Below are 17432 nucleotides of genomic sequence, written 5' to 3' on the forward strand. Positions count from 1 at the left end.
GGCTTGTAATATGTTACACTGTATTTCATCAATCTTCTTCTTGCGATACACACAAATTATCTAAATAATGCCACAAATAAATAATCGAGTACCGTCCTTTTGTAATTTTACCTATCTTTGTCACGAAGTACAAAAAAAAAACTGATTGAAAGCTTCTTACTGTGCTGGCACATAACTTAAGGCAAAAACGAAGCAGTACTGACAGAGAAAAACGTTCCTTGTTCATTTAAGGTTCATCGCCAGCATTTTAATTTTTTCAAAGATTTCAGCCTCCTTTTCATCGATGAAAATAATAAACGTGAATGCCAGTTTCTGGAATAACATGTCTCCTCTCATTGGTCGTTATCCGTATATCTGGTTTCCGACGAATGTCTGGCGCGCCTTCGGGAAACTGCTCGTGAAATCGTCGACGAGCTTCGGTTTTACTCCAGCTGTTCTGCAAATTGAGAAGCGCTGTACTCGGCCTGGTCTCTCCGAGCTTGGCTGATCGAAACCACTTCGGGTACAAGTCGCTATTGGTCGAGCCTGTCTTCGCCTGATCGGAAACTTGGCTTGGCATGTTATTCACTATGGGAGATGGAGGTCGCTTGGTAACCTCAGGTGCCGTAACAGGTCTGGATAGCTCACTGAAATGTTTTGAATTCATGTGATTAGTGATGGATGAATAGTACAAGTGTGGATGAGCGAGGGTGAAAGCGTGCACATCAGAATACTCGCCGCTCGGATGGATCAAGTTGTTCTGCAAGTATCCATTGCTATATTTAGGACCCGTGGTCAAATCTAAGAGTTCTCCACTCACAAAGCAATTGCCATGAGTTTTCTTGATAGACTTTTCCCTGGAATCTTCTTCTCCTTCGTCCTCGCTGTCTGTCAGCCACAGTTCCGTACCATGTCCCACAATCACCTTTTTCTTTTTTTTTGTTTTCTTTCTTACTTCAGTGTGCCGTCCCTCCAGTGGCCGCGGGGACTCGAACTCATTCTTGAAATGTTCTTTCTGTAAAAGAAAAAAAAAAACCCAAAAATGACTGCCAGAGAAGAAGGGCCCGGATGGCATTAAAAAGATATTTCGGCTGAACGCTGCTCCTTGGACAGAAATATTTCAGAAAGCAAGGAGAGTTTGGGTAGCATAAAGGTTGAGTCATCCTTGGAATAAGGATGGAGAGTTCTGGGATCAATCTCGTTTAAAAACAAGACACTCACACGACTGGTTGCACTCTTCTGCGCATTTGGAGCGATGTGACTTTTGGACCGACGGCACAAGGAACGTAAGCCCTTCTTTTTACCACCATACACTTACCAGTGTGTCGTCCTCCCCCCTGCAGATCTCGTCAAAGTTGTCCAGTTTAAGAATGTTTTGCGGTCCGTTGCCGGTGAACTGTTCTTGGTAATGCGTCTGCCAGTAGCTCCGCTGTACATTATACAAGGCGTTGGCCGTCCGGGGGGTCACTGCCAGCGACGAATCTCTGTTAGGGGTGTTGGGCACGACCGACGTGGGAGGAGTGGGGTAGTAGTTTTGTCTCTGTAAGTTCGGGCCCTTTACCAGCTTTGGAATGAGAAAGAAAAGAACAAGAAATAAATGATCATCACTGTCTTCCGTTTAAACAAACTGAACTGATCTCAAGGGAGCGGTATCGGGATTGCAACATGACCTCCTAAAGTCAAAACCTAAAAGAGATATGATCATTGTTGGAAACATAAATAGAATGGTTCAGTTTCGTTAAAAATTACTATCTCAGTGAAATGAATAACGAAGCGCGCGAAGTCTAAAAATAAAATGCAAATTATTGAAACCCGCGAGAGTCAGACAACATAAGCATGCTCTGAGAGAAAGAGGAGGTAAATGAACGCCAAATTTTTGCTTTAAAAATTGTTTTAGGAACACTTGCTTAAGCGCTTGAAAAAAGCTTCAAAGCTTCCACCATTCCATTTTGTTTGTCTGAGTTTGTCTGAGTTATGACGTCACTCGCCCTATGGTCACTTGTTCCCCACTGACCATGTGGCTCAACTGCACACAGTCAGGCACAAAAATCATCACCTGCTGCCAAAACGAAATTGTCCGGTTCTTGTTTTTTATTGCAGTTTCAGTGTGTTGATATTACCTGAAGAAGGTTATGTTCCGGCCAAACCAAAGGCTTCCTTTCTGACTCTCTCTGTACCGACACCATTTCCCTCCGGTCAAAATGGCCCTTGGTTTTCTCAAGTACGCTTGGATCTGGAGCCGAGGCTGGGGCTGTGGGGGGTAGGGTGGGTTGAAGCATGACAGGTTGTTTTCCTTTCCTGATGTCATCCGGGGACTCGAGTGAAGGAAACACTTGGAACTTAGGCATGTGTGAGGTATAAGGATGCTCTGATGGGAATCCCAAAGGGATTTGAATTTTCCTGGAGGTGGAAAAATATCAGACAATGATCACATAAAAGGCCATTTTCGAGTTGCTTTTTGCCTCTGTGTCAAAACGAGTATTTTCATGCAAATCAAACTCGTCGAATCAGAGCTATGATTGATGGCAATATAGACCATGAAAGTGACGTGACTGTGACGAAAAGGCAGCTGACGCAGAGCTTTAAAAACTGTCGTATTTTTTTTTCCAATGAAGCCAAATCATCGAATTGTGAAATAGGAATTATAACATTTGGGACGAAGTGTTGGATGAGCTCGTCGGTCTCACACGAAAAGAGTGATTTCACCAACTGTCGTGCCTGCAGGCAATCTCTAATTCGCAGGTGAATTTTCGCTGCTGAAGAAAAACAACAAATCGACCACTTTTTCCCTTGGTATACACATTAATAGGACATAGAAATGGCGTCATAAAATGATCGGAACGCTTTAAAAAAATACTAAATTTAGCCTTAGCTGGGTTTCATACGGGTCCTCTATCCTGATGGAATAGGAATTTGGAGTGTTGGTTTTTGCGGAGGAAGGAAAACCAGAAAACGGGGAAAATACCCTCGGAGCAAGGCGAGAACCAACGACAAACTCAACCCACATATGGCACCGGGCCGGAATCGAACCCGAGCCACACTGGTGGGAGGCGAGCGCTCTCACCACTGTGCCATCCCAACTCCCCAGTACCACTGGAACCACTGGCTCGCTGTTGGTGGTTCCACTTGAGTCTTGAAAATTTTATGAAGTCACTTCTATAAGAGTGTGGACCGTGGGAAAATTTGGTTATTTCTTTCATTGACTTACCCCATTTCCGACTTCTCTGGACTTGGAACCCTGCAAAGCACAAATGCGATATGCTGTTTCGTTAGATCCCAAGCAGATGCTTTTATGATATTGGGTGTAAAAAGTGGATTTCCATTGTAGCGTTTTTACGAGCGTCAACGGGCGTGAAATTTTATGGCATGGTCTGCGCAAAAAATTAAACGTGGTTCACCTTTTTTTTAGCAGACGCAAATTTTACATTCATTTATTCTATTTTATTTTACGAAAGTTAAGCCATGAAACTCCACGCCCGTTTACCCGCGTTAAATAACGCGGCGACAGTTGAAATCCCGCTAAAAAGAAAATAAAACGCCTATTTCATGAACACTTTTTGTCCAGTTTATAATCCTCCGCACAATTACTTATACGAATGGAGCTTCAGCGACTTGTCGTACCGTACTCCGGCTAAGTATAACCAATCAGAGAGACGGGTGGTGACGTCAATTCTTATCACGTGCCCACATTCTCGTCCCCAGAGCCACCCTGTATCTTTAAGCTGGCGGGGCCTTGGCACGAGGAAAAGATGGCTCTGGAGACATGTATTGATCAGTTAAATCATTCCATTCTCCAAAAAATCGACCGCCTTATCTCTTACTAAAACCATCCGATTGGAACAGCTACAGAATTTAAGCAGATCTTTGCGTATTACAGACCTTTATGTATAGTTCTGGTTCTGGCCAATTAAATTCAGATCACTTCACTGAAAATTCTCCTAGTATTCTTGAAGATCTGTTGGTGTTGTATACCAACGGTTTTAGGTAGAGATCAACCGGTAAATATTGTCAGAAAGGAACTACCGTCGAATCAGTGAAAATCCTAATCAAATCATGTGTCTCCAGAGCCAGCTTTTCCTCGTGCCAAGGCCACGCCGGCGAAAAGGGACAAAACGCTCTGAGGACGAGGATAATCACGTGGAATAATTGAATATTTCACTGCAAAACATTGAAATGAATTGGTTTCTCTCATTGAATCATTCACCAGTTGGCAGCTGGCCAGGTGGAAGAAATTTTAATATTGAATATATTTTTACTTTCTTATTTATAACTGCGGTTGTATTTACACACAGTTGCAAACATAAATTATCTGCAACTAATACCACTAATTCTAACGAAAACCAGTAGCATAACGTAACCACGTCACCTCAAATTTATTCTATACAGCTTGGTTTAAAATCTTTCCCTGGTATTCCCACGTTACTTCCTTAGATTGAGCAGTTTTCCAAAGTCCGAGGAATAGAAAGCAAGGAAAATAATGAATTTTATTTCTACGGACCACCAGTTTGTCAACACGACCAAAATGCAAATGTATTCTTCCAGACTTGTAGAAGGCACTAGAAACCGCGGTAAACCGATTCAGAAACACCTTGTAAACAAAATTGTCATAGTAAAGAAAGAAGGGATGACAAAATCCGTCTTTGAAACATTTCGTTGACAAGAACGTCAAAAGGGTATCAAACGCTGCCAAGTAATAATTAGCAAAATCAAACTATTTTTTTTATGAACACATGGCATAAAAACACAAAAGTAATGCTGGCGTAATTTGCATTTCTAAAGGTTCAGTACAAGGCATAAAGAACCTCAATGAGTTTTCATTACAGCCTATTGTCTCCTGTCTAACAAATTATTCTTGGACTTCACTGTTTATTGCGGCAGAATCTCAAGAAATATTACTATTCATCGAAGTATTCAATCTTCAAAACTTAACGTTGTTTAAGAGATTCATTTAGCAGGCCACTTGTTTGTGTGACATTTAGTAAATACGTGTTTAAGTTGTGTGACAAAAGTAACGGTCACGTTTGACTTTTCAGATCTTTTGTACGGGTGGTGATGGAAATACGAGCTTCATACATGATTGAAAATCCATGAAATTTGAGCACATGGAACCGGGCAAATGCAACGCGAGCTATCTACAGGATAACAACATCACAACGCTCACGAAAATAACACAACTCTCGTGACTTTTGCGTTATATGGCAAACTAGTCATATTCGTCTCTCGTGAACGTTACTATGGTAACCCTCTTCAAAAGACCAACCAGAAGACATGCAGCGGAGCGAATCTACGTGTCGCTAATATTCAGGGAGTGCCTCGCTGTCGAGATCTGACTGGAACGGTGATTTTAGCACGCAAGTGCACTCCTCCAAACATGGCGGCGAACTCGGAAGAATCAAGCCACGATCTTTACGCGGTACAGCTCTATGACAAAGAGTATTTGAGGCCGCGCACGACCGATGTTCATGGCTTACACTTACCAGACAAGCAAACGTTTTCGATCCACGTCGATCCGAACATGCTGGACGACAATAAAGAATATTCAGTCCCCAAGCGTCTGGAACACCTCGAGAAACGACTGCATGGAGGAAAGAGCAGGGAAAAGCGAGGCACCTTCCGCAAGGAAAACCTACTGCTGGTCGATCTGGAGAGAACGACGGCCCTCAAGGAGCTAATCACCGGAGAAATACCTGTATTCGCCCTGAAAACTTTCAAAGAAAAGGGCGAGAAACGATACATGGAGTTTTCACTCAGCAAAAGTGCTTCTGATGACCTGAGACAGAGGGATCAGCAGAGAAGGCTGGAAGCCGCTATGAAAATCGCTTTCGCTAACTACCTGCACTGGAGCCGCGTGTTTGAAGAGATCGAAAGCAAAAGCGAGAGGACCGCGTTTGAACAAGCGCGTCATGAAGACCTGGAGGACTACCTTCGCAATCCGCTCGAGTGCAAGGGCGTCGTGTATTGCTACCTTGTGATAGACGAATCGCAAACAGATGACAAGAAATACCAATTCTACATCGGCGGGGCAGAAGGCGAATTCACGAGGAAGATCAAGGAACATAACACATCCGGAAACAAGCCGCTATTGGAGCTGACCCTGCAAGACAAGGCGCTCTGGCCTGTGGAAGATCAACACCTCAAGAGAAAATTTAAAGAATCACTGCCGAAATCCTCCGGCAAGAAAGGAGATAAACAAGACGACGACCATGTGCCGAAGCTAGACTACGAACCGAAAGTTGTGGTGATCACTTTGGACTTTGGCTACACGGAGAGCTTTGCCGAAGATTTCAAGAGCCTCATCGACAGCGAAGACACAACGGAGAAGCTGGCACAAAGTTATGCACAGTACTTCGCCGCAAAGAGTCCGATTGGACTGAATGGCTGACTCTCACTAACCATGTGATTACCAGTTGTAGTAAGTTAAATTAAATAATGCACGAGGATTTTTTATCATTGCTTAAGAACAATGTGGAATTGTCATTAACCCTACGCAGAGGACAGCTTGTTGTTCTTGACAAATGTTGATAGCAGTTAGTGGCGTGAATTGAGTTCGAGTTAGATTATCTGTGCGGTTCTTGTATTCTTTACAGATCTGATGTTTGTAGCATTTAGTGATAACCCCACACACTTGGTATTCAAAGTGGTGTTATCAGGGATGCTTCTAGCTCATTCCAGTCATTTCATTGAATCGAAAACGTTCCGCAAAGGCCGAAAACAAAACCACTGACTTGGGTGTGTGTTTTAAATGAGCAGTGAGTTGTAAATGCAATGTGAACGAGTGAGATGTAGAAAGTATACTTGTCATTCAAATCGCAGTCTCGTAGAAGCTACACAAAAGAGCGAGATCTTTGTGCCGGCGTTAAATAAATCATAGATAAATAAAACGAAATTGGTCCGAGGTTGTTAAAAATCGGCGATATAAGGGCAATATATTTCGCGAGAAGTCGTTTTTAAGTCTGACTACCTGAAGCCATTTTCTTCGCAATTCAAACAAGTTACAAGATATTTTTGGCGTTTAGAGATTTGTTAAGGTCCCAGAGGGGCGAGCGTTTAGTTCAATGCGTGACAAAAGAAATTTCAACTGTCGTCACTTTTTTATCGCGGCGTGTTGGAATTGAGTGTTACTGGAAACGTTACCCCGCTTTGCTCGTTATTATGCATGTAAACAGTTGGAGCGAAAGCAATTGATATCATAAACGGTGTTTTAGTGTGTAAACTCTCTCGCTTATCGCCCAACAATGCCGTACAAACTAGACTATCGACGACAAAGGACTTTCGAAGCCTCAATTATAATACAGAGTCGAACTTCATAAACTGAAAAAAACCACACACGATAACCATAGCATTCTAAATGTTTTGCATTGATTTCGTCCATCGTAACTACATATTACCGCGACTAAATGCACCGTGGCAATATCTTAAACTGTTGTGGTAAGGCCCTGTGTGATTCCTAAATCGCATTAGTTAAATTAAAGACTTCCAAATGACTCGTGAATCCGTTTAGCACCCTATTCTTCAAGTTCCGTTTTCCTTTACTGCCCTGAGGAGGGTGTCTTGCAGAAGCCACTAAAATGCAAATTCGCAATATTTTGAAATCGCTACATGTAAACATAACATCCGCCTCCTTTGTTTTCTTGCCGTCGAATCCTGCCCTTTTACTAGTAATTAGACATCTGATTGTTTTGCGCAAGTCAGCCTTTAGCCTTTAGTGACTAATGTTAGAAAATATTCATGGTTCGCTCACTCTATTTGATCTCAATTGTACCGCATTTGCAGAAAATACTGCGCAAAAAGCAAAGAAAAAAGATAATTGTTAAAAAAAAAATACTAAACGATATTTTTACGAGCATGATTTTCCCTTCATTACCGTCGCATTGAACGGGAGAGGCGGAATCAATTTGAATACTTAATTTACTTGAGAGGAAAATTCGAGAAAATCGAACTCCAATTCGAGTGAAAAGTTTTGTGGGTTTAGCCACAGTTACCACTAATTTACCACAAGATGCTGTACTTACAATTCATCGTTTGTTCGCAGGTTACTCTTCTTTAATAAAGTAAGGTCGTAATACTGCTCAATAGGAATACCACTGAAAGACAATAATAGACTGCCATTAATACAAGGAAAGACAGACTCGAAAAACAGGAAGAATTGTAGAGTGGAAATCAGCCAATACTGCTGAACGCAGTGTTTGTTTTTCCAAGCTGAGGTTGTTTTTTAACCTGAAAAAAACACATTTCAACTATTTTATCTTATCTTGAAGGGTTTCATTTCTTTCTGTCTCTCGTGGAGAAAACAATGAGGATGACAAAAGAAGGTTTTTAATTTGTTTTTATATGCAAGAATAACCCCAGAGGAAAGGGGTGAAATTTTACATGAATGTGTGAGGAACGGCATTGAGAGAAAGTATTCACAGGCGCGCGAATGATACGTTGGTTTACATGACAAGGAAATCATGTTTTTTTTGCGAGTCCATCGTTTTGCACCAGGAAACTAGTTTTTCTCCTTACCTCTCGCTCTTAACGCCTACACGTTGCAGTTCCCTTAAAACAATTCATGGTGTCACAAGATTTTTGACAGCCTTAGGGTTGGGAAAAAATATTTTGTAAAAATGTTCATGCGGTTTGAGCAGGTTTCAGTTGTGTTGACAGTTCGAGGGTGACAACAATAAGCCGACATTATTGTTTTTGGCGTGTTAGATTTATCACATGTGCAAGTTACGGAAACTTGCCTGAACGAAATGTAAAACAATAACAATATTGGATGAAGACAAAATAATATAACCCACGTGGTACATTATTTTTTCTTGAAAATATTTCGGAAATTCAGAAAGTTTGCTACTTAATTTTCCAAGGTATTTAGACTAGCCACCTCGAAAACCTGGTAGAGTAGTCGTTCTTTTCGAGGCCGGCCCACACTAGGGGAAATGTTGCGAGGACATGAGAAGGGGAAATATTCCAACGACAATTGTCTTCATGTGAGATGCTCGTTTTTGCACAAAGGTTGTGTTGCGAGGACAAAATTGTGTACTCGCAACATTTTGCATGAATTTCAGCTGCAGGGACAAAATGACCTCAATTTTCAATATTGTATCATGTACACTGCCCTTCCAAACTGTCCCCGTTACAACATAGAAATGAACCAATATCCGCTTCGTGTACGCCATCTTGCGTGCTGTCTCTGCACCACGCATGGATCCCAGGCGTATACATGAAGGAGCTCGTCCCCTCTTCACCTCCCCGCAACATGTGTCCTAGTGTGTGGAGTTCCGTCGTAGCCAGAACGCGAAAAAGCTGTTCGTTTCGTACATTAAAAATCGTCACTGCAATAGATCTTTCACAGATCTTTTTTCGTAATTTTCTTCAAGTTTTCTCCGTCCTAGTTACTGTGTATTCAAGAAAACGTTTTAAACCTAAGTTAAATTCTTCTTTAAGTTAAAAACTGTAAGAAAATCGAGGTGTGACTGTCTTATTGACAGCTTATGAGAAAAGATTTGAATAAACTAAACTTGAACTGAACTAGGTGTGTTTCTGTTCCATTGACAGAAAACGCAAGCAAGAGGGTAAAAAAGCCGCGCGAAGATTGGATCAGAGACTAGGAGCGATTTGCTTGTCATTTTTCCGCTTGTTCTTTTCTAACTAGTTTAATTTGATTTCTTCTTGTCGTGACTTCATTACACGTCTGCCTGTTGCTACTGCACCGCAAACTCCCATAAACAACACAGTCTTGTCGGTGGTAAACTTCTCAGTAATCACGATTTTCAAAAAGCTAAATGCGCGCGTGGAAGCAAGCCAAGGGCCTGATTACATGGCGAATTTCAGCCCAGGCTGAAATTTCAGCCCGACTAAGGGCCTGATTACATGGCGAATTTCAGCCCGGGCTGAAATCTCAGCCTGGCTTGGGGGGCTGAAATTTTGTTGCGAATACATAATGAATTTCAGCCCGGGCTGAAATATTAGCCTCGGGGCCAAATATGAAATTGTGTGCGAAAAGTCTCCAGAGAATCAAAATGGCGCCGAGAACACGAATCGTGAAAATAGGCGCATTGCTTCTCTCGTAGTTTGACCTTTTGTTGGCGCTCAATTGCTAACTTTTTGGGATAGTAACACCCTACAATGATGATGGAACTGAAACGAAACCTGTCTCTTAGCCAGAAAGACGTACTTGCATATAAAGAAAATATGTCCTCAAGCTTGCCGAGTTCGTGGCCTCCCCGACAGCCTCGTGCTGTTTAACCTTGTCTCGATGTTCTTCTATTCCATCTGAGCTTTAAAATTAGAGAGATTCTCTATTTTATCGCCCTTATTCCACTGAGATAGCTTCTACTTCGCAGCGGCAGCCATCTTATTTCCTGCTTTTCAGCCCGGGCTGAAATTCCGTTTCGATTACATGGGATTTTTTCAGACTTTTTAGCCCGTTTGCCCGGGCTGAAAATCCTAGCCCGGTTTGAAAAACTGGGCTAGGATTTTCAGCCCGGGCTGAATTGCGGTCCGGGATGAATCCTTCTGCATGTAATCGCCAATTTGATTTCATGAGAATTTGTTTCAGAAGCCGGGCTGAAATTCGCCATGTAATCAGGCCCTAAGGGGGCTGAAATTTTGTTGCGATTACATAACGAATTTCAGTCCGGGCTGAAATATTAGCCTCGGCGGCAAATATGAAATAGTGTGCGAAAAGTCTCCAGAGAATCAAAATGGTGCCGAGAACACGAATCGTGAAAATAGGCGCATTGCTTTTCGCGTAGTTTGACCTTTTGTTGGCGCTCAATTTTTAACTTTTTAGGATAGTAACCCCCCACAATGATGATGGAACTGAAACGAAACCCGTCTCTTAGCCAGAAAGACGTACTTGCAAAGACAGAAAATATGTCCCCAAGCTTGCCGAGTTCATGGCCTCCCTGACAGCGTCGTGCTGTTTAACCTTGTCTCGATGTTCTTATATTCCATCTAAGGTTTAAAATTAGAGAGATTCTTTTTTTTATCGCCTTTATTCCACTGCGAACGCTTCTACTTCGTAGCGGCAGCCATCTCATTTCCTGCTTTTCAGCCCGGGCTGAAATTCCGTTTCGATTACATGGGATTTTTTCAAACTTTTTAACCCGTTTGCCCGGGCTGAAAATCCTAGCCCGGTTTGAAAAACCGGGCTAGGATTTTCAGCCCGGGCTGAATCCTTCCCCATGTAATCGCCAATTTGATTTCATGAGAATTTGTTTCAGAAGCCGGGCTGAAATTTCAGCCCGGCTAACCAGGCTGAAATTTCAGCCCGGGCTGAAATTCGCCATGTAATCAGGCCCGAAGAGACCATGATCTCGTCTCTTGATGAAGGATAATATATTTTTTTGGCGGTTCCATTTCCTGTTTTTCGTGCTAAGAATCTATTTATGCAAATGTTTTTGGAAGGGAAAGCCTACCCGTTTCCGCAAACCCGAATTTTTCTCTTTGAATACACACCGCCAAATGTTCTGCCCCTAACCCCCTAACTTAAAACAGTGGTTTAAAGGAATGGTTAGTACTTACCCGACAACGTTTGGCAACTCATTCCCGCAAACAGTGGACTGGTTTATCACGCTTTGAGATGCACTTCTCAGAACTGAATTTTAGCCTTGTGTTGATGGAATACCATTTTTGTAAGCTCCGCATGTCGTTGTCAGAATTTCGTCCAACGATTGACGTAAGTAGCTTAGATACACTGAGCAAGAATTTCTCAGGTGCTTTTTCTAAGTGTCAATTGAAGACCGATGAAAATTTCACAACAGATAAAAATTCTTCGTTCAATTAAGATTTCTCGACCGATCAAAAACGACACGAAGAACTGAAGCGCTCAAAGCAGAAGTTTCTCAGGTATTGGTTGTTAACAATTGGACGAACAAGGGGGAGGGTGCAAGGGTGATTAACCCCTCGGATTTTTTTTTCGCACTTCGTAGCGGACAGGGTCCCGGTAAATTACAGAAATGTCTCTTTCCTGATTTCCGTGTTATATTGCCATTTCCTACTAACTATACGAATAAATTGGATGAAAATCTTCTGTAGAACAAAATAGAACAAGTATTTTGAGGGAGAGGTACAAGATTACACGGATGGAAATGGATTACAGTTCATCAAATTTGACTGTCACAGGATGCCAAGGAATCTAAATTGCCATTCTGGTGAAATTTTGATTTTTTTCAGTAATTTTCTTTTTCTTTTTATTTGGTCTTTCATTCTTTTCAACAGATTTGGTAGGTTTTTTTTGTTTTGTTTTTGTTTTTTTGTTTTGTTTTGTTTTTTTTTTTCATTCCATTGCACGATTATAAAGCATGTTTACAGCAAGCTTCCCGCCATACTCATTAGAACACGACATATCAGCCGAACACTGTCCCTTCAATATTGTGAGGATTTGTCACCAAAACCCTACCTTGAAATGCTGGTAAATCAAGAAAGGCCTCGCTTCGTGTTCTAACATCACATAATTTTGCTTACCGTGGAAATGGCATCACACCCCCTCCATAGTGCCTGTGTCCCTTCTGTACCCGGGTGGGGGGCTCCTGCTTGGGCCGATACTCCTTGGGTAGCTGAATGGGACCGAAGCCACCATAGCTTAGACTGCGGCCCCATGGCACCTTCGGTGACCTGTTCGTCTGTGACAGATAACGGTCGAAGCTGTTGGCGGAGAAGAAAAGAGTTTGAAGAATGAACAAATAAAACGTGTTGGGTATACAGGGCAAGGCGTGGACCGAAGACTCTCTCTGAGAAAAAATCTCTTGTTAAAATGTCAAGTAGAAACTGAATGTCACGTTTTTCACGCCTTGTTAAAAGAGCTCCTGAGGTCTTGCTAGTATCACACCCTCTGGAAGTGACTGCTGTAGGTCCCCTTGTTTGGTAGTAGACCTGACTCGAGAGAGCGGCCCAAATCGAGCCTGGTAATAGTAATGGTAGTAATAGTAATAATTTATTTAAGGTCGAAAACGTGGGAGGTGTTTGCACAATCTTCCGAGCCAGAGGCTCATGTTGAAAACGCTCGACAACAAATAAATAGGATCTAAGAACTAATTACAAAAATGAGGTATTAAAATGCTCGTAAAAACTCTAAATACTAATCCTCTAAAGAGATAAAAAGCAGGAGTTACAAGTACACCCTTAAAATTCCGCTATATCGCTAAAGCATTTACGAAAACGAGCAACGGTCTCACATTGTTTAACACAGTTCGGCAAATTGTTCCAACAGTGTGAAACAATATAAGAAAATGAATTATGTAGATAACGACTATTATACGAAAATTGCTGTACTATTAGATCTTAAATTATAGTGTATGATGCGTGGCTTAAAAAATTAGAGATGTATGAAGGAGCGAGACCATTAGATGTAATTTATTTTTCATTTATTGTACCAAACAGCCTGGTTGTTTGGTGATTACTGAAAAACCAGAACAACAAATAAAAAAACGAACTATTTATTTACTGATCAACAGCTACATTAAGAACAAAGAGATGAATTCTTATGATTGACCTGTTTGATACACGTGTTCACAAAATATGCGAAACTTTATTTTTTCAAACTCAATGTGTGAACACATGAATTTGTCAATCTAGTTCAGTTTAGTCTAGTTTCAGTTTTCTCATCTCTTTTCCTTGACATCTTGGAGTATTTTGTTCAGGTAACATATCTCAACAGTTGGATAGAGCCTGGCAATCAATTTGGCTAACCAACTGTGCGAATGAACCTGGTAACGTGACAACTAATCATTCAAGAGTAGTGTGACTCATAATCACGTCGTCATTTACCTGCGTGACAGGCCCTGAAAACAATTTTCGCCTTGTGCTTGTACACAGGCCGAGAGATAATTCTGCTGAAAACCCTGCACATACTGATAGGACACTCATAAAAGCGTTCGTCACAACAACAAAACTTGTCAACTAAAGGAACTGTCGCGCACAAGAAACATCTGCGACAGCGAGGCGTGTATTTGCCAATTAGGTCCAATTGAATAGACCACCTGTTCACACAGCCGGCCAAGAAAACAGAAAACCATTTGAACGCATCAGCTTCTGAAGTAAATCTGCAGAGCTCTTAAAACTAACAGCTGACATCAAGTAAAGAAAAATATGTCCCGATTTATTTTGCTAGAGCAAGACATGATGACCAATAGAGAAAATTTTTCGTGGTTAGATTTACAACAAAAATTAATCTTGATGCAAGGTCTTCATCACTGAAGTATTATTAAATCGCTCACAATTTATAATCTGATATTTCCACTCTGGGTACAATCAGAAAAATAGGTTTCACGATTATCAGATGTAGTAGCTAAAAGCTCAATGTATAGTGAATACTAACTACTAAATTAAAGTTACATCTCACATTAAACCTCTTGTATATAAAAATGTTGAAAGATATGCCCTTAAAAACTAACTGAGATATGTAATATATAGTAATACAAAAGCTAAAAGTAAAAAAGAAAGTTTTTGGAGCGTTTTAAACTCTGTCAAACCACTTAGCAACGTGCTAGCAACGGTCCGTATGGATTGTTTCACAAAAGCGCTGAAAGCGACACCGGGTAAATCGCGAAAACCTCAAATTACCGCAGTTCACAGCGAACATAAAGCGAGAATAAACGATTTGGTTTGACTTCAACGCCACACCGCCTTGTTCCAAAGGGAAAGAAGCGAAATGTAACACTACTTTGTACTTACTGATCCTGAGATACAGTAATCCTGTCATGGTACTGTGGAGTATGAAGAAAATGCGATTCGAAATTCCTTGACAAGTAGTCGACACCTTGATGTTCCTTGTACAGTCCTTGTTGCAGCGCAGTGGTCATTCTTCTGCCGAAGTCTTCGCGCTCGATTGACGGAATTTGTTTCAAACTACATCGTAACTTTCTCGAATAGTTTCAGTGGAGTTGAAGTTTTGCAACTTCTCTCGCGTACATCCGGTCAGGCAGTCAGCTACACAGCGCAATTCATAATAAACATAAATTTTGCCAAGGAGACGCTTGCTTGTATGATTGGTTTATTAAACAATGGGATGCGTGGCTATTGTTTTGATCAGATTACTTGGTCTTTCAATGAAGAAGAACAATGTGAGAGTAATTTAAAATGCCGAGAATGATTATAACTGTAATACATGCTAGTGTCCTCTTTCATCATGTTTATAGCTATATTTGTTAGCAGCCAAGCTGCGCACTCGCGCGCGAAAGCCCGCCAGCTACGCGTTTGGTTCTCTACGCTACACTTTTTTTTGCTCTCGAGAATGACACTCGAGTCTCACAGTATTACATATTACAGTGCCTTTCTCCATAGAGGTGTATAAATGGGCACAAAGATTTGACAAAGACTGGTTGAATACTGAAACTTTCCTTCTGGACGCAAACATGAGCCCATGACCGCTCACGAGAACTTGCAGATCATGAAGACTTTTTTTTTACGCCCCGTCCACAATTCGCCGGAGAAATTTGAAAACGGTGATTTCACTCTGAAAACGCATCAAATGTTTTCTGTCCACTCCAACGCCGAAAAAACTTGAACATGATTCTCGTCACGTCATCGTTTCCAAAAAAACTCCGTTTTCAAAATGTTTTCCGAACTCACTAAACGCAAAGCCAACATTTTCAAATTCCTCCGATTTGAAGAGCGTTCTCGTGACGGATTAGTGTGGACGGCAGGGATAACCGTAGAAATAAAGCTGCGTTTTCAAATTTCTCCAGCGTAGTGTGGACAGGGCCTAGCCTCAATTTACAGCGTTTGCATTTAATAATTTATAATAAATGCAAAACTCCATTCATTTATCATTACTTTCTTCTGGCATTTTTTTCTCTTGCACAAAAATGTTTTGTTTCTCTTACAACTTAACTGCGCTTTGAAAATTCACTTACTTTGCTGAGTGCGACTACTGAAAACCACCGGAAATGTTTACTGCTTGAAAAAGGAATGCTCCTAAGGGTTTAAAAAGAGGCCGCACTTTTGTTTAGCATGTTCCCTATTGGCGTGTATAATGACAGAGTAAATAGTTGACTTTGTTCTTTTCTTTCAATCCCTTCAGAGGTCAACATGAACAGACAAGGCCAGCGCGATTAGTGACGTCACACGTCTCGTCTGACTGCACACGAGGCAAGGTAACCTTGGCGAATTTTGTTTAGCGTTCGAGGGATATCCGGCCATAGAAATAAGGAATTTCTACATGATTTAACCCGAATTATTCACATCCTTGGCTTCGGTGCACTATTTTTACCTCGCTGGCTGCCATGTGAGCAAGTTTTCTGTAACCAGGGGCTGAGAGATGGCCGTCGCTACGAGTTATCTGTCAAAGTTACAGCATGAACTCTACCATGAAAAACATGGCTTTGACAAGCTCTCCAGAAATTTTCAGTCCTCTCTGGTCCATGATCCGTCGCACATTCGCCGTATAACAACTTATCCTGATCGGTGAGTCCATACAGAGTTTGTTAACTTTCCTAATAGTCCTAATATATCTACCCGCGGAGATCAGCAAATTAAAACTTACACGAAACGCGGCAAAACTCAGTCACAAAGTGCGAATTGAGAAAACACATTCATAATAAATTTTTAGTAGATATGGTAATTTACTTATTCATGATCAAAAAGCAGCAACTGTTAGATGTTAGCTACACCAGGTGGTAATGTGCATCCCCCAATGAGAAACAAAGAATGCGAGTTCTTCGAAAAATATCACGCAACATGAAAACCGTCACGTCACGGCTATGTTTTGGTAACCCTCACAGTAAAACTTTTTAAAAATTTGTAAAGCAAGACATATGCGTGAAACCCTTTTCCTGGTAGTACGGTACTCCTTCGAGTTACAAGATAAAAACAGGAAACTGCTATGTTCTACCGCTTTTTGTCCGTCTTACCTGACTTAGTAAGGAGCATAGGCACGTAATTCGTGCAGAGGGCTAACTAGGCTATGAAGCTAATTCAACTGAAGAAGCATAGGCACACAATTCGTGCAGAGGGGTATGTAGCTAATTGTCTCCAAAGTTGAACAAAGAAAGTTAGCAAATGCTATGATTATTTAGATTGATAAAGGTAACTGAAAAAGACACAGAAAAAAAATAAGTGGAAACATCAAAGGAAGATTACAATGGAGACATAAATGAATAAAGTTTACGATGCTTTCTTGGGGAGAAATTTGAGTAACTATCTCCCTTCTCTGAGCACACTCCCTTATTTAAGCACAAACGGTCTGCACAAACCAAAGTGTGTGGTTTTGTGCTGTTTTACTCTGATAAAAGGTATGTTTTGTGCACTGTAATTGTGCATGGGTTTTTAAAAGAAACTTTTTTCATTGTTATGATTTAAGGGAATTCCCCTGAAATAAAACTGCACATAGATTTTTGTTCAAACTTTGTCCAATGAATATTTATCATATGAGAACTTTAATTATAAAATAACAAAGGTTGTGCCCATGCTTGTTAAGGAGCAGTGAGGCATTGAAAATGTCCCAATTTAGCCTTATTTAATGCTTA

General features: G+C 41.2%; 3 protein-coding genes across 5 annotated transcripts in view; 2 read left to right on the plus strand and 1 right to left on the minus strand.

Annotated features, from left to right (window-relative positions):
- The window catches only part of LOC110068929 (sperm-associated microtubule inner protein 4-like), an 18691-nt gene continuing 1259 nt past the window's right edge, over positions 1 to 17432 (minus strand). The window contains exons 1-7 of one of the 2 annotated variants that reach the window (XM_020776349.2): positions 14641 to 14912; positions 12433 to 12612; positions 7992 to 8063; positions 3188 to 3217; positions 2100 to 2379; positions 1298 to 1543; positions 1 to 994 (exon numbers count right to left, since the gene is read on the minus strand). In XM_020776349.2, the coding sequence (XP_020632008.2) occupies positions 278 to 994; positions 1298 to 1543; positions 2100 to 2379; positions 3188 to 3217; positions 7992 to 8063; positions 12433 to 12612; positions 14641 to 14768 (1653 nt within the window). In that variant the 5' untranslated portion in view covers positions 14769 to 14912 and the 3' untranslated portion in view covers positions 1 to 277. Of the gene's footprint in view, positions 995 to 1297; positions 1544 to 2099; positions 2380 to 3187; positions 3218 to 7991; positions 8064 to 12432; positions 12613 to 14640; positions 14913 to 17432 lie in introns of those variants that run through there. The other variant, XM_020776350.2, reaches the window with a different exon arrangement.
- On the plus strand, positions 5255 to 9492 carry LOC110068930 (uncharacterized). The gene has a single exon (XM_020776351.2). It carries the CDS (start codon positions 5351 to 5353, stop codon positions 6359 to 6361), a length of 1011 nt encoding a protein of 336 aa, XP_020632010.1. The 5' UTR covers positions 5255 to 5350; the 3' UTR covers positions 6362 to 9492.
- LOC110068931 (sperm-associated microtubule inner protein 4-like) overlaps positions 16032 to 17432 on the plus strand; it is a 14485-nt gene continuing 13084 nt past the window's right edge. For both annotated transcript variants that reach the window (XM_020776352.2, XM_089285091.1), the window contains exon 1: positions 16032 to 16371. In XM_020776352.2, coding sequence (XP_020632011.1) covers positions 16226 to 16371 — 146 coding nt within the window. In that variant the 5' untranslated portion in view covers positions 16032 to 16225. The remainder of the gene's footprint in view (positions 16372 to 17432) is intronic.

Source organism: Orbicella faveolata, unplaced genomic scaffold, assembly GCF_042242905.1.
Source record: "Orbicella faveolata isolate gen_17 unplaced genomic scaffold, um_ofav_v1 contig_13, whole genome shotgun sequence".
NCBI classification, from domain to species: Eukaryota; Metazoa; Cnidaria; class Anthozoa; order Scleractinia; family Merulinidae; genus Orbicella; species Orbicella faveolata.

Bases quoted from the DNA above. Each gene is read 5' to 3' on its own strand.
- LOC110068930 (XM_020776351.2), top strand. From the start codon at position 5,351: ATGGCGGCGAACTCGGAAGAATCAAGCCACGATCTTTACGCGGTACAG.